This window comes from Eulemur rufifrons, chromosome 19, assembly GCF_041146395.1.
Source record: "Eulemur rufifrons isolate Redbay chromosome 19, OSU_ERuf_1, whole genome shotgun sequence".
Classification (NCBI taxonomy): Eukaryota; Metazoa; Chordata; class Mammalia; order Primates; family Lemuridae; genus Eulemur; species Eulemur rufifrons.
In genome coordinates this window covers 7645205-7663030 of record NC_091001.1, presented here as the reverse complement: position 1 = coordinate 7663030, position 17826 = coordinate 7645205, and the positions used below count along the sequence as shown (strand labels likewise).

The following is a 17826-nucleotide window of genomic DNA, read 5'->3' as shown; positions in this document are numbered from 1 at the left end:
GTGACTAAAAGATAGAGGAGATGAAGGAAGGAGACATTAAAAGAAGATGGCAAGGTTTGGACCTAAAGAATTGGAAACGCTAACAGAAACAGGAAGATCGGGCCTTGGTGCTGGGGACGGAGAAGACTCTGATTAAAAAGAACATCCATTCCCCTCCAGATACCTCTGCCTTACAGTGGGTGTTGGTTTAAGATAAATAAGTAAAATATATAGTTGACAGAGATAAGTGCTAAAGGGAAAAAAATGAAGAGGAATGGGGCATAAGAAGTCCTATGGTTTAAATGTGTCCCCCAAAGTTCAGGTGTTGGAAACTTATTCTCCAGTGTTGAGAGACAGGACCTTTAGGAGGAAATTAGGTCATGAGGGCCCTGCTCTCATAAATGGATTAATGTCACTATCGTGGGAATGGATTTGTTATTGTGAGAGTGGGTTTGGTACAGCAGCAAGTGCAGCCCTCTCTTGCTCTCTGGCCATATGATGCCTTCCACCATGTTATGACGCAGCAAGGAGGCCCTTCCCAGATGTGGCCATGCGATCTCAGACTTCCCAGCCTCCAGAACCAAGAGACAAATAAATTTCTGTTTATTATAAATTACCCAGTCTCAGGTATTCTGTTGTAATAGCATAAAATAGACACAAGAAACAAATTTTTTAATTTTAGTTTTAATTTTTTTAGAAACAGGGTCTCGCTCTGTCACCCAGGCTAGAGTGCAATGGCGCAACCATAGCTCACTGTAGCCTTGAACTACTGGGCTCAAGCAATCCTCCCACTTCAGCCTCTAGAGTAGGCAGACACAAGTGTGTGTCACCATGCCTGGCTAATTTTTAAATATTTTTAAATATTTTGTAGAGACAGGGTCTCGTTATGTTGCCCAGGCTGGTCTCAAACTCCTGGCCTCAAGCAATCCTCCCCCATCAGCCTCCCAAAGCACTGGGATTACAGGCATGAACCACCATGCTTAGCCTCTCATTTTGACGGGTCTAATCTGGCTGTTGTGTTTTTTTTTTTATATAAAATTTTTATAATCCATGATAGGGTATTGTTTTTGTTTTTGTTTTGTTTTTTGAGGCAGAGTCCCGCTCTCTCACCCTGGCTAGAGTGCTGTGGCATCAGCCTAGCTCACAGGAACCTCAAACTCCTGGGCTCAAGCAATCCTCCTGCCTCAGCCTCCCAAGTAGCTGGGACTACAGGCATGTGCCACCATGCCCGGCTAATTTTTTCTATATATTTTTAGTTGTCCAGCTAATTTCTTTTTATTTTTTAGTAGAGATGGGGGTCTCGCTCTTTCTCAGGCTGGTCTCGAACTCCTGACCTGGAGCAAGCCACCTGCCTCGGCCTCCCAGAGTGCTAGGATTACAGGCGTGAGCCACCGTACCCGGCCTGGCTGTTGTGTTTTGAAAAAGGAGAAATGAGGAGATATGTAAGAACCTTTTACAATAATCTACATGAGATGATGGCCTAGAACAGGGAGGAGGCAATGGGGTAGTGAGAAGTGGTAGAATTTTGGATCTATCCTGAAGGTAGTGCTTGCTCAACAGATGGCTACAGAGTTTGAAAAACAGAGAAGTAAAGCACGACTCTCAGAGCTGCCAGCAACTGTTGCGGGAAAGACCGCAAGAGGAGCAGGAGTTCTGAAATGTCAGATTGAGACGCCTGTGAGACATCCCAGTGGAAATGTCCAGAAGACAGTCATCAGCATACACACAGTGAGCCATCAGACCAGATGAGATCACCGAGGGAGTGAGTGTAGAAAGGGAAGAGGTCCAAGGGCTGAGTCCTGGAGCATTCCAAGGTTAGGAGGTAAGAAGTCAGAGAACAGAGGCACTGGAAAGAAGACAGAAAGTAGATGGAAAGCTGGAACTGGGAAAGAAGGAAAAACAAAGGATTGATATAGATTTGGGAAGTGTTAACAAGACTGAGTTATTAAAAGTTGAGAATAGATAATTCTTCAGATTGCAAACTTTATCAGAAAAAAGGAGAAGGTTAAAAATTGTATGTTAAGTATTAAAAATGTCAAGGATAGGCAGGGCACAGTGGCTCATGCCTATAATGCTAGCACTCTGGGAGGGTGAGGTGGGAGGATTGCTGGAGGTCAGGAGTTCGAGATCAGCCTGAGCAAGAACCAGACCCCATCTCTACCAAAAACAGAAAAAGTTAGCTGAGTATGGTGGCGCATGCCTGTAGTCCCAGCTACTTTGGAGGCTGAGGCAGGAGGATTGCTTGAGCCCAGGAGTCTGAGGTTGCGGTAACCTATGACGACACCACTGCACTCTAGCCTGGGCAACTGAGCTAGACTCTGTCTCAAAAAAAAAAAAATAAAATAAAAAAAAAAATAAAAGTCAAGGACAGAGTTTCTTCTTTTCTGTTTGTTTTTAAGGATAGAGTTTCAATGAGAGGAATAATCAAAATAAAAATACCAGAGAATTACCAAAGAGAATAACCACTGGGTGCCTTTAGCAATCACCCAACCAAACCACAACATTAAAAATTCAAACCAGGGAGGAGAGGGAAGGAGGGGAGGGGAATAAACCAACCTAATGGGTAACATGAACACTATTTGGGTGACAAGCACACCCGCAGCCAGGACTCAAGCATTACAAAAAATGATCCATGTAACCTGAAACATTTGTATCCCCTTAATATTTTGAAATTAAAAAAAATAAAAATAAAAACTCAAACCATATTCAGTACCAATTCCTATAGCCCAAATAGATTCTATAAATAAGAAACAAGAACATATATATTTCTCCACTGTTTACTCTTTGCTGTGTTTAACAACTTTACCTAGCATGCTGGTTCTATGACTAAACAGATAAATGACATTTCTCACATCACAATTAAACACTTACAAAATAATGGAACATACAAAAAACAGAACTACAGAAATTATAAAAGGCAGGAAAAAAAAATAAGCAATTAAAAAAAAAATCAGCTACCCAGGAGGCTGAGATAGGAGGATCGTTTGAGCCCAGGAGTTCAAGACCAGCCTGGGCAGCACAGTGGACACCATCTCAAAAACCAAAAACAAACAAACAAACAAACAAATGTCACGAAAGGACCATAGACAGCACATATTTCTTAAAGCTTATTTCGATTATTATGAAGCCTCAAATTTTCACAATCTTGAAACAAATATTTAAGTTTTTATTTTTATTTATTTATTTATTTTTTGTTTCTTGGGCTCTTAAGCAAAATAAGTTTTTAAAATAACCTATTTTTTCTATTTGAATAGTAATATAGTAATACATGTATCTAAACATAGAGCTATAAAATATATTTTATTATATTAAGAAAAAAGCATAAGCTTATTGGAGCAAATTTAGAACATAAGAAAAATAATTCTATCACCCAGAGGAAACTACTGCTTAAACCATTTAAAAACATGGCTTTCAGACAGGATTTTCACCAAATGCTAAGAACTGGGGGTAAGAAAAAAACCAACTTGTCAAACCGGTTAAATGAATAGTCAAGCTCTAAACTTTTACACCTTTCTATTTAGAGTTAGGAAGTGACATTTCATCCACAGGAATAAATGTATATTTGCCTTACAGGTGGGGCTGGCTCAAGAATCACAAATATCACACATGTAATAAACATTTATTTTCTCATGGGGGTTCAATAAAATTATTTTCAACTAGAAAAGCAGGTTTTAGCTTGACCTGCAGGGACAAATATTTGAACTGAGCAGTGTAGACTAAGGAGTGCTACTGGAGAAGTAACATAAAGAAATCTGGAATGAGGGAACCACCACCCATTGTCCTGACGCATGTGCATCTTGTCCTGAAGGTATATGTAATATTACCTAGTTTCACAAACGGACGCATTGTGACAGAATTTCTACTTTGCTCACACTAGGCACTGTGGTAGCTCCTACTCCTCTTAAGGTGCTATACACTTACAGAATCTGATGGGCCGCTCAGTTCACAAAGTCATAAAACAATAATGTAATAACAAGCCTCCTCACAATGCTGCCTTACTGTGTCTTGCTTAAGTTTCATATACATAATAAAGTAGAGCTCTGCTTCAGAGATGTCAAATATAAGCAACTACCCTACTAGTAAATGCAATTTGGCAATATGTGAAAAGCCTCAATATGTGTGAAGGAAACCAGAATATGTCACTCTAAAATATGCCTCTTTGATATAAAAATTATTGTTGAGCTGAAGGCAACTAAGAAGTAGCAAACAGAAGAAAATCGCTCTCTTTCCCCCTCTTTTCTGCCTAAAGCCAGGAAATAACTTCTCCTTACTGGAGACAACTCTGTAGACTCTTATCAGCCTGGAGACAGCCCCACAGGAATCTGTAAACAAACCGTACTCCATTAGTTTCCTCCTTTCTCACAGTTTCCCATTCTTGGAAGCCTAAAACTCTTTCCTTTGTCCTGCCATTTTCTAACAAATGTATCATTCTTTGTTGAAGACGCTATAGAAGCCAGAGTTCTAAGCCATTGCTTTGAATTACTTTCACCGCGGTTTCTTCGACTTGATGTGTGCTGCATGCATTAATAAACTTGTTTGTTTTTCTCTTGTTAATCTATCTTTTGTTATAGGGATCCCAACTAAGAACTCTGAGGGGTTAAGGAAAAAAATATTTTTCCTCCTCAACAACTGCATACAAAGAATGTTTAAGTGTTGTTTATAATAGCAAAAAATATATCAGCAACCTAAGAGTCCAACAACAATGGATCACTGTTCAATCCATAAATATTTTAAGATAACTATATACTGGTATATTCATAATGCAATAGTGAAAAACAACACTACAAAGTGATCCCATTTCTGTAAGAGTACATGAAATCTAACTGCGCCAGGCTTCACCATCCTGTGAATGTCATACTTTTCTTCTTACAGTTTTATGGCACAAGACTGGATCGGCTTAAATGCTAGCTTATTGGTTCCCTTCAAAGTATCCCTTCAAGTTATTTCTGAGTGTCCTGAAAAAAGACGTGTCACATAATAGCCACCACGTCTGTCAACTACATTTATCACGGAGGATCCACCTCTCTGCTTTGATCCTCACTGTACCCTCACCACCGCCCACAGTGTCGTGTGGAGAAACTTCCTCCCTGTCCATTCCCCGGTGGACATGCTAATGTCAGAGCCAAAGGAATGAACTCCACAGGCACCTAAAGCTTCCAAAGCTGGGAAAGAATGGCCTCCTCTCACTCAGAAGTTCCCAAGCCTGTCAACACAAGACGCTAAGCAAAGGGGAAGTGGTTTCCAGTCACACCAGCCCAAAGTACCCTGTTACACATCTATTTGCCAAGAAAAAGGTCTGGGAGGATATACACAAATTTGTCAACAGTGGTTATCTTTAAGTATTCTGTACTTTTTTCTTTTCTTTTTTCCTTGTCTGTGATTTTATAATTTTCTTCAATGAACAGGGTTTGTTTTTGAGGCAGGAAAAAAAAAAAACCCCATTTTTGAAGTTAAAAAACGAAATATTTAAGTAGCAAATACATTACTGACAAGTTTCCTTAAAGAGCAAACTGTAAAAATAATTTCTGACAAATATTCACAATCATCTGGCCTCAAATCTGCCCCCAGTGCCAACCATCCTCCTGACCCATTGGCACTTACATTCCTGAAGACATTCTGTGTCTGTGCAGTAGGACTGGGACTGCCGCAACTGCAACGAATGAGAAGAGAGAAAGTTAGCTGTTAGAGTTAACCAAAAGTGGACAATAATTATCAGAAAGGTCATGTTTTATATTTAGTAAATGCTACCACATTACATACTGTACCTTCAAAATCTGATACAAACACAGAATACACTGAGGGACTGTCTACTTTTTTCCTATTCAAAATAGTTTTCAAATACAAGGTGATCTGGTGTAATTCATCTATTTAAGTTAAGGAATAAAAAAAAAATCACCCATGACAAAAACTCCTGCTGCCATATATAACTAAGCTTCCCAAAGGAAAAGTGCTAAACTGTAGAGCACTAACTGGAAAAAGAATAAACACCTCTGTTAATGAGATTTTTTCTTCTTATTGAAAATCAAAAGCAGATAGAGAAAAAAACAGGTTCTATTTGTAATAAAATGCACCTTTGAAAGGAAGAAATATAATTTTTTCTTGTATCTGCATAAGCAAACAGTAATTGGATAAATAAGAAACAAATAGGCCAGGTGTGGTGGTTCACACCTGTAATCCTAGCACTCTGGGAGGCCGAGGTGGGCGGATCGTTTGAGCTCAGGAGTTCGAGACCAGCCTGAGCAAGAGCGAGACCCCCCGTCTCTACTAAAAATAGAAAGAAATTATATGGACAACTAAAAATATATATAGAAAAAATTAGCCGAGCATGGTGGTGCATGCCTGTAGTCCCAGCTACTCGGGAGGCTGAGACAGGAGGATCCCTTGAGCTCAGGAGTTTGAGGTTGCTGTGAGCTAGGCTGACGCCACGGCACTCTAGCCCCGGCAACAGAGTGAGACTGTCTTTAAAAAAAAAAAAGGAAACAAATAAAAGGAGTTACCACGGTTACTACTCTGCTGTAGTGGGACAGCAGAGTAGAGAGACTGTGACAGATGAGAGCTAAATTTTTCAATGTCTGTATTTTCATATCTGATTTTTGAATCATGTGATTATCAATTTTAAGAAAAAATTGAAAAATAAAAAAAGCCCATCTTATCAATAACATAGGTCATTTACACATGTCATTTTTTTTCATAGGAACAGGGTCTTGATATGTTACCCAGGCTGGTCTCAAACTCCTGGCCTCAAGCAATCATCCTGCCTCGGCCCTCCAAAGTGTTGGGATCACGGGCATGAGCCACAACGTCTAGCCTGGGTCATCCTTTTAGAAATGTACATCCTATGTGGAGGCCTTTTAGGATGTTTAGAAATGAAAATCTCATAAATCATAAAATAGTGATAACTAATAAATAAGAGGCGTACACCTTTTCGATTCAGTCTCATTACTCGTTACATCTTCCTTCCATGACTTGAAATTGTTTGGGAAAGCAGCTGTAGCGCAGGGGTGCTTAGCTGGCTCAGCATGGGCTCTCCAGAAACATAAGCCTAGATTTAAAGTCTGGTTCTGCGGCTTCCTAGAATTTCAACACCTCTAATCTTTAGTTTCCTCATCTGGTAAAATGGGGATATAATATTACCTATATCTCAGAGTACTAGTGAGAATTAAAATAAATAATATATGTAAAATATAGTTAACAACCCAAGACATGTTAGCTTTTATTACTCTGCCACACATATGGCCTCATCTAAATAATTATTGGAATTAACAACTATACAAATCATTTTATAAATTATTCTCTAAGATGATCAGGTTTGCTCTGGTATATACCACTAAAAGTAATTCTGTTTGAACTAGAATGAGAAAATAGACCTTAATATACAAGTATGTTGTATATCTCAACCCTTTCTAAATATGAAAGGAATCAACCCAAAAATTCTTACTAAAATTGTACATTCTAAAGAAATTTTTAAAAAGACTATTATGCCCTTAAGTCATAAAACAGACCCAACATACCCCAACAAACCTCTTAATGTGCATATATTTTGTTTAAGTTTTATGTTTTCCCAATAAGTAATATGTATACACACTACAAAATCTAAAAGTACAAAAGGATATTCTGTGCAAGGTAAATCTCCCGTTCTCTCTTTCAGCCTCCCCAGCACTCAGTTTTTTTTGTGATTTTCCAGAGGTGTCCTTACATTTTCACAACATATATATATTTTTTCCCTATTCCTCTCCCACTTCCAAGTAGCATTGCAGAGAAAGTAAAACAAAGAGATCCATTAGGTTAAAAGGTCTGGGGAACAAATAAGAACTATTTAATCACTTAGATATTAAATAGGGAGTAAAAATAATTTTCCTACTAAACTGATTATCCTGGGTTTAATCTTTAGCAATGATATAGCAGATTTCTAAATTTATAGATGAAATGCAAATGACCAACAAATCATCAGCTCTTTGTACCAAGTGCTGCCCTTGTCTTGAGGTCTGACTTGCTGCCTAGCTGTAGCTCAATGATATTTATGAATAACATGATTTCCATGTGAAAAGCCCCTCAGTTTTTATATATCCATGTCCTTACACATCCACTTCCATGTACTGCCCCATCACCAGCCCTAGCTTCTTCCTCATCCTCCATTAGTCCCATGCTTCTTTCCCAGATGCTCACCTGTGCTTTTTTCTCCCTTGTTAATATCCAAGTCTGAGTTTCACCCCATACCCTTGTAGTCAGTGGGTTTGTGGTCTACAACAGGGGTCACCAAACTACAACCTATAGGCTAGAGGCTTGTTTTTATAAATAAAGTTTTACTGGAACACAGCCACACCCATTTGTTTAGATATTGTCTATGTGGTTTCCACCACCACAGCAGAGCTGAGCAGTTGCCACGGAGACCCCGAACCTACAATATTTACTATTTGGCCCTTAAATCAGTGAACGTTGCTAATAACAATGCCCGGTTAAAGATATGGAGGAATTACCCATGAGGTAAGACAAAAATATTTTTGTCTAGGCATAAAAAAAGTATTCATTTAGAAATGTGAGATGCTTATTAATTATGTTTAGTTATGTAACAATCATTTATTCACTTACTCATTCAAAACATTTACTGAATGCCTGCTATGTGCCATGTGTAGTTCTAGGTGCTGAGGATATGGTGTGAAAAAAAAGGTTTTACTCTTATAGATCACAGTCTTGTGGGAGAAATCAGACAATTAACAAATATATTATAAAAATGTCAGAAAGACATGCAGAGAACCAAAATAGGATAGCAGGACAGAAGGGCAGTTGAGTAGCCGCTTTAAATTAGGCGATCAGAGGCAGTGACACTTCAGGGGCTATTTACATGACAATAGAGCATCCCAGGCAGAGTAAAGAACTAGGAAAGGCCCCCAGGTGAAAAGGTGCCCCTGAGCTACCATTGAGGGACCAAAAGGCCACTGGCTGGGGCACTTAGCTGCTGTACTTAGTTAACCTCAGAACCAAATAAATTCTTTGTAAATGCTCAAAACTCATCTCAGTTTGCTGTTAATGTCATTTGTCTGACTACCTCCCACTCTAAGACATACCAATATATAACAGATACCTATATGTTTTATCGCTGTGGAATAGGAATACTTTTTCATCATATAATATTTGAGATATATTTAAACACAAATATATTTTAACACAAATGTTAAAATTTACATATTACTTTTTACTTTATAACAAATAATTCACAATTTGTTATAAATTATATAACAAAATGACATTACAGAATGCTTAGAAATTAATTTGGATTTACTCACTGTCCTAATATAGTTATCATTGTTACATATTCTTTTCTAGTCTTAAAATATGCACACTTTCACACAATTGCAATTATTGTAACAAATATTTATTAGGAACTTGCTATGTACTAAGAACTTTAGCTCATTATCTTACGTAATCCTCCCAACCATTGCAGGAGGGAGGTACTATTATTCCTACTTTGCCAATGAAGAAACTGAATTTTGAGGAGGTTAGCTAACTTAAATCCAGTACTAATTCCAAAATCTACATTCTTAAACCATTCTGTTTTACAATGAACAAAGTTTTATATCATAATTTTAGAGTATGGTTAGCATGAAACATTCTCTAACCACAATTAGAGGTTACAAAATATTCTAGTGAGTTGGTGGGGCACTGTGGCTCATGCCTATAATCCTAACACCTTGGGAGGCAAGGCCAAAGGACTGGTTGAAGCCAAGAGTTTGGGACAAGTCTGGGCAATATAGTGAGACCCCTTTTCTACAAAAAATAAGAAAAATTAGCCGGGCATGGTGGCGCATGCCTGTAGTCCCAACTACTCAAGAGGCTGAGGCAGGAGGATCACTTGAGCCCTGGAGTTCGAGGCTGCAATGAGCTATGATCCTGCCACTGCACTCCACTCTGGGCATCAGAGAGAGACCCTGTCTCAAAAAAAAAAAAAAAAAGGCCGGGCGCAGTAGCTCATGCCTGTAATCCTAGCACTCTGGGAGGCCGAGGCGGGTGGATCATTCAAGGTCAGGAGTTCGATACCAGCCTGAGCAAGAGCGAGACCCCGTCTCTACTAAAAAAATAGAAAGAAATTAGTGGCCCAGCTAAAAATATATGTAGAAAAATTAGCCGGGCATGGTGGCGCTTGCCTGTAGTCCCAGCTACTCGGGAGGCTGAGGCAGTAGGATCGCTTAAACCCAGGAGTTTGAGGTTGCTGTGAACTAGGCTGATGCCACGGCACTCTAGCCCAGGCAACAGAGCGAGACTGTCTCAAAAAAAAAGAAAAGAAATAGTTATTCACTTTTTAAATAAATCATATCCTTACTTCCTAAATACACAGTTCAAAATAGGTAAAACCAATTGTATCACTAACTATAGAAGGACTATCTAGTCTTCCAGTGCCTAGATATTGATAAAAAGCATTAAAATTTGAAAGAAAGAAGCCCACTAAAATTTTGTTACTGACTAAAATAAAACCCAAAAGTTAATCATGTGATTAAAAATCCTTCCTAGCAACATGGAAAAGGCTAAATATTATTAAATGGGGGGAAAATATACATATACCATAGTATCTACACATATTTGTTAGAAAGATCTGGCAGGCTGGGCGTGGTGGCTCACGCCTATAATCCTAGCACTCTGGGAGGCCGAGGAGGGAGGATTGCTCCAGGTCAGGAGTTCGAGACCAGCCTGAGCAAGAGCGAGACTTTACTAAAAATAGAAAAAATTAGCTGGGCAGCTAAATATAGGAAAAAAAATTAGCTAGGCATGGTGGTGAACACCTGTAGTCCCAGCTACCTGGGAGGCTGAGGCAGGAGGATCGCTTTAGCCCAGGAGTTTGAGGTTACTGTGAGCTAGGCTGACACCACGGCACTCTAGCCCGGGCAACAGAGTGAGACTCTGTCTCAAAAAAAAAAAAAAAAAAAAAAAAAAGGATCTGGCAAAATACACATCAAATTTATCTAGGGAAGTAGGGAATAAGTCAGGTGTGGAGAAGTGAAAAGGAGCTTAGTCTTATTTGTACTGTATTAATTTTTTTTAAAGAACATATTCATATATTATTTATATAATTAAATATTTTACAAAGTTTAGAGAACATACCTAACAAAGATACATTTGCTGGGTAGAGAAGTCGCTCAAGAAACTTTCAGGTACACATTTTTCTTCCAGGAAAGGTCCGACAGGTTTTAAATTGATTTATTTAGGTGCAGTAGACACCGCAACTTACAGGGCCTTCAGGCCTATAAACAGGAATCTGACCAAAGTAAAGGTCTGCCAGATCACATGCTTATAGCACTTTAATACAGAAACAAATCTCAGTAAATTAAAGATGTAGAAGTTTTAGTTACGCTGTTCAGATTAAGAGCTGAAATATATAAAGATCAACAATTAAAAAGAGGATTACCTGAATTCCAAATCTTAGGTTACCACAGAAAACAGGAAAAAATACAACAGCATAATCCAAGTTCATATTTCTAAATCCATCTGTTCTCTCTTTCTGGAACTCCTATCATTAACAAAAGGAACAATATACTAAAAGACAGCCAGTCAAAGAGAACAGCAGGAGGAAAAAGTAGGTAGAAAGGGAGAAGAGGGTGAAGCCAGAATTCTACAAATGATTTCAATGGAAGAAAAAGTCCCTTTCCAGGCTGTTTTCATGGTTGTAAGGAAATGAGTGATTTTTTAATTTAAAGAATACTAAAGCTATCATTTGCGTTGTGGTTTTTTAAAAAAATACTAAAGTAGTTATAAGCAAACACCTGATTTTTCTTTTTATTTTTCTAGACAACTTAAAAAAATGATTTATGATGAGACTGAGGTTTTATGCTGGCATCCTTCTACTTACATAGTAGAATCATACTGCTGCATCACTAAAAGTCTGTATTTATCACTCACTGGGCATGTTCTCATATTGAATAAAACACAGAATTATATGTGACATGGTAAAGATCTGATTTTAAGACTCATGTAGTGGCTCACGCCTGTTCTAGCACTCTGGGAGGCTGAGGCGGGAGGATTGCTTGAGGTTAGGAGTTTGAGACTAGTCTGAGCAAGTGTAAGACCCTGGCTCTACAAAAAATAGAAAAATTTTCCAGGTGTGGTAGTGCACTCCTGTAGTTCCAGCTACTCAGGAGGCTGAGGCAGGAGGATCTCTTGAGCCCAGAAGTTTGAGGTTGCTATGAGCTGGGCTGATGCCACGGCACTCTAGCCTGGGCAACAGAGTGAGACTCTGTCTCAAAAAAAACAAAAAAAACCCCAAAAAAAACCCTCTAATTAGAGTACAGTTGTCCCTTGGTGCCAAAATCGAAATGCTCAAGTCCCTTATATAAAATAGTATAGTATTTGGCCGGGCACGGTGGCTCATGCCTGTAATCCTAGCACTCTGGGAGGCCAAGGCGGGTGGATTGCTCGAGGTCAGGAGTTCGAGACCAGCCTGAGCAAGAGCGAGACCTCGTCTCTACTAAAAATAGAAAGAAATTATCTGGCCAACTAAAAATATATATATAAAAAAAAAAATAGCCAGGCATGGTGGCGCATGCCTGTAGTCCCAGCTACTCGGGAGGCTGAGGCAGAAGGACTGCTTGAGCCCAGGAGTTTGAGGTTGCTGTGAGCTAGGCTGACGCCATGGCACTCACTCTAGCCTGGGCAACAAAGCGAGACTCTGTCTCAAAAAAAAAAAAAAAAAAAAAAAGTATAGTATTTGCATATAACCTATGCACATACTCCTGTATACTTCAAATCATCTCTAGATTACTTGTAACACTTAATAGAACGTAAAGGCTATTGTAAATAGTTGTTATTGTTTTATTATTTATATTATTTTTATTGTTGTATTGGTATTTTTTATGTTTCCTGTTTTTCTAATATTTTTGATCCATGGTTGCCTGAATCCGTGGATGCAGAACCCAAGGATACAGAGGGCCAAATGTATTATCAGAAAAGAAAAACTGTCAGTAATACAAGATAATACCTCTTTTTTTTTTTTTTTTTTTTTTAAGACGGAGTCTCACTCTCTTGCCAGGCTAGAGTGCCGTGGCGTCAGCCTAGCTCACAGCAACCTCGAACTGCTGGGCTCAAGCAATCCTCCTGCCTCAGCCTCCCAGGTAGCTGGGACTACAGGCATGCGCCACCATGCCCGGCTAATTTTTTCTATATACTTTTAGTTGTCCAGCTAATTTCTTTCTATTTTTTTAGTAGAGAAGAGGTCTTGCTCTTGCTCAGGCTGGTCTCGAACTCCTGACTGAGTTCAAATGATCCTCCCGCCTCAGCCTCCCAAGTGCTATGATTACAGGCCTGAGCCACGGCACCCGGCCATCCATTTTTTTTTTTTTTTTTTTAATGTTTCTGAACATTTCTGAGACAAACAGAAGCATACATGCACTTGGCAAAATACAACTGCATTAAGAATAATCTAACACTCCTGTAACTCAATCATGTAATCGAATCATAAGAAGGACACATCCCAAGAGAGTAAGTAAAGCTTTGTCACGAGCACCCCAAAATGGGCATTCTTTGTACTACACTCATATCAGCCTTGAATTTAAACATTGTTTGTTTACAATGTAGAATTTTAAATACCCCTATAATAATACAGTTAGGCAGTCATTTGCTTTACATTCCATATTGCAGACAGACAATAAAATGAATGAAAATCAGACTTAAATTCTTTGTACTAAAACTTACATAAGTCCTGATGACGCAGCAGTAAAGAGGAGTTTGAACTGTTTGTGTCCATAAACCCTTAGGAACGGTATAAGTTTTTTCTATTCTTACAGATTTTTTTTTTTTTTTTGCATTCTGATGAGACTAAGTCCCACCAATTTATATATGAAAGAAGGTAAAAGAGAAGAAAGTCTTATTAGAACTACTGAAAACCCAACAAGGTAGAATACATATATTTTTCAAATCATATAACTATAGTGGCATTTAAAATTTTTCTTTAGTGAAAAAGTCTTCTATATTGCTAATTTTTATATATAACTGTACTACTTATAATGCCTTTGAAGATGCTTAGAAAGTTTTATAATATGTTTCAGTTAATTATTTAAATAGGTAATGCATTCATATGGTTTTAAAATGTAAAAATACAATGAAGAATCTGCCTCTTGCTCCTTTCTCCTACTCCACCCTTAATCCCATATACAGTGCTTTTTAAGGTCCTTGAAGGAGACCAACAGGCAGTGGAGCAGAACATGATGCTAAAAAGAGACGGCACAGGGCCTGGAGCTGACCTGTAAGGGTTGAATGTGCCTCTGCTCATTTGTAAAAGGAAATCCTACTACTTACATCAGAGGCTTTCAACGGGCTAGGCCCCCTTCAAATCTTCCCCACTGTAACCTGTCTGAGGTATATCACTTTGAACCTCTTTTATGCATTTACAAACATACTATGCTGTCACTCACTCATACATACACCCTTGCAAAAGCATTTCTGGCTTTCCTTAGCATTTCTCTGATACTTTTAAAATACCAGTTTCTCCTTGTATTTCTAATAGTTTCTGCATTCTCTGTTGTTCAAGACATAAAGGTTCATATCTTCTTGATGATTTTTTTTTTTTCCTGAGACAGAGTCTCACTCTGTCACCCTGGGTAGAGTGCAGTAAAGTGCAGTGGCGTTATGGTAGCTCACTGCAACCTCAAACCCCTGGGCTCAAGCGATCCTCTTGCCTCAACCTCCCAAGCAGCTGGGACTCCAGGCACTTGCCACCCTGCCTGGCTAATATTTTCTATATTTAGTAGAGATGGGGTCTCACTCTTGCTCAGGTTGGTCTCTAACTCCTGAGCTCTGCAATTCTTCCACCTTGGTCTCCCAGAGTGCTAGGATTATAGGCGTGAGTCACTGTACTAGCCAACTCCTATCTTTTGTTAATACTATTCCTGTATTTCACTTGATTGTTTGTATTTGATTTGTATTTTGTCTGAGATTAAGAGTATCACATTCTTTGGATGGTTTTTTCCATTCTTTTATCACTTTTCTACAGTATTTTGTTTTCAGTGGCTGTCTTCCTTGTAAATAGCACCTTAAAATTCCAATCTCTTTTAATAGGGAAATATACTCCACTCACACATAACGTTCTACTGTATGTTTTGTATTAACTATGTTTCCCCTCTTTATTATTCTTGCCTGGTTTCATAAGCTTATTTGAGTTTTCTTTTTTTCTTTTTTTTTTTTTTAACCCTGATTCTCCTCCTATTCTAAGGTTCTCAAATGCATCAGTAGTACCTGCCAGGGCATTCTAGATATCTGAGAGGCAGATTTTTGGTTGTTACATGACTTAAAAATGTCCTGCCAGACATTCACAAAAGTGAAAAAAATGAGCCTATACACTAACTCCATTTCACTGAAAAACACAAAGTAATTTTTAGACGGTTTTACTCAATACTTAATTTTTCAAGGAATTTCATTAGACTTTAGCACTTAAATCAGGGAAGATAATTAGTTTTATTTAAAACTTTACTAAGGGCCGGGCGTGGTGGCTCACGCCTGTAATCCTAGCACTCTGGGAGGCCGAGGAGGGTGGATCGCTCAAGGTCAGGAGTTCGAGACTAGCCTGAGCAAGAGTGAGACCCCGTCTCTACTAAAAATAGAAAGAAATTATATGGACAACTAAAATATATATACACAAAAAATTAGCCGGGCATGGTGGCACATGCCTGTAGTCCCAGCTACTCGGGAGGCTGAGACAGGAGGATCGCTTGAGCCCAGGAGTCTGAGGTTGCTGTGAGCTAGGCTGACGCCACGGCACTCACTCTAGCCCGGGCAACAGAGTGAGACTCTGTCTCAAAAAAAAAAAAAAAAAAAAAACTTTACTAAGAATTGTCCATCATTTCAGAAAATCATTGTCACTGAAGACCAACAAAACAAACATGTATGAGTCTGCACTTATAGCCATAACATTCATGATTTTTTATATATTAAAAGTATCTAACTATCTCATCTTCTCATGTAGCTGTGCCTGAGTACATCATGGTCTTCTTTTATTTCTTCAACTGCTTTGTTTGTTTTTCTGCTCATATTTATTAATGAAGGACTAGCTCAGTGAACAGTTAGAGTATAAAAACGGTTTCCCTAACCAAGGAAGCATGCAGGCAGGCTAGATAGACTCTTAACTCTCAAAGCAGGGAAGGCTTCATTCCAAAGCTTTATAGGACGTTTCATTCCTGAACCAAGCGTTCTTCCTCTTCCTTCCACTTTACAACCACTGGGGCAGGCTGGGGTTACCTTTGCTTCCCTCTTGGTCCTTAGCATCCAGCTAGGAGCCTTCCCCATGCATTATCTCCCACTTTTTAAATAAAGCAATTCTCATGGTTTTAGCCGGGTATCAAAGGCCTATGCCAGTCACTTTATATTCCATAGAGGGGAAAAGACAAACAGATAAGGTCCATTATTTCCTCTTTGTACTCACCGAACTTGGAGCGTTTTGCTTTTTATTTTGATAGTTTTAAATTGTCTTAATTATTCACATATACAATTTACAAGGTTTGTTCTGAAAAAGAACAGTTCCTCATCCTTCTTACCCATTTCCCTCTCCAGAGGCAACCATCTTTAACTTTTAGCCGATTCTTTTAATATTTACCTCCATGTACTTAATATATAAATAGGCATTATTGTACTTCATGATGTTTTTAGTGTTATGCAATATCTACAGATGCACCAGTACAGATTAAAGATCTAGTTCTCCTTCCCTGACCCCACTTTAAACACTCTTCTCATCTCCTAATAATTGTTATATCATAAAGTTGTTTAGTTCAATACTCGAATTATCATATTACGATGACTATGTAAATGCTCTTCATAGTTGAGCCACACGGTAAACTGTACTGTAATTACCTTTTCTTTTCTGTTCTATTTTCTTCTATTTCTTTACAGTCAATAATATTCTTTTTTTTCCCCATTTACTTGGCTTTCCGTGACTTTTCACAACTTGTTTCCAGTTATCTAGATCATAAGATGTCTAAACTCATGAGGTATTCTATCAATTCATCTTTCTAAAAAAGTCTTTTCCAGAGCCATGGGCCCCTCCCAACTAAGCCAGCTGCCCTGTAGTCCTGGTGCACGGGTGCCACCCTGGGATGTCCCTTCACCATTATCCTGGAAGGTATTTTTCTTCTCATATGTGCTGGATCTCTTGCTTTCTACCCTTCGCTTTTTAGTCTTCTTTCTTGGCATATGCCTTCATTTTGGTGAAAATGAAAGTAACTTCCTATGAAAGTGCACTTGTAAAATTTTTGAAGGAGTCCCCACACCTTGACTGATAGTTCGTCCAGTTGGATACAGAATGCTGGATTGGTAATTTCCCTTCAAAATTTTGAAGTCATTGTGTCAATGCCTTCTAGTTTATAATTTTGCTGTTGAGGAGTCTAAAGTCATTCAGATTCTCAATCCTTAGTATGTGACCTGTTTTCCAGGAATAGCAAGGCATCCAGAATTGTTAGAACAAAGAGGACAGATTATTCAGGGCCATGTAAATTTTTTTTTTTTTTTCCACTCTGAGTCTCATAGGAGCTAATATAAGATTTTGAGCAAAGGAGGAACATTTAGCTGACTTATCTAAAATGGATCACTTCAGCTGCTGTAGTGAGATTAAATTTGAAGGGGGTGGGGCCTGACAGGCAGGAAGAAGCAAGGAGATCTATAAAGAGGCAAAATGCAGTAGTAATCCAGACAAGAGATAATGGTAGATTAGACCAGGATATTGCATTGCAGGTGTGAGAAATGGCTGGATTCTGGATATATTTTTGAGGTTGAGCCAAAAGGATTTGTTTCTGTATCAGATATGGGGTTAAAAGAACGGGGTTAAAGATGACCCAAAGTTGTTGCCTGAGCAATCAGATAATGAAATGAATAGGAAGA

General features: G+C 38.6%; 1 protein-coding gene across 3 annotated transcripts in view; it reads right to left on the bottom strand.

Annotated features, from left to right (window-relative positions):
• Positions 1 to 17826, bottom strand: part of SMIM14 (small integral membrane protein 14) — a 68237-nt gene that overhangs the window by 16298 nt on the left and 34113 nt on the right. For all 3 annotated transcript variants that reach the window (XM_069494276.1, XM_069494274.1, XM_069494275.1), the window contains exon 3: positions 5581 to 5629. In XM_069494276.1, the coding sequence (XP_069350377.1) occupies positions 5581 to 5629 (49 nt within the window). The remainder of the gene's footprint in view (positions 1 to 5580; positions 5630 to 17826) is intronic.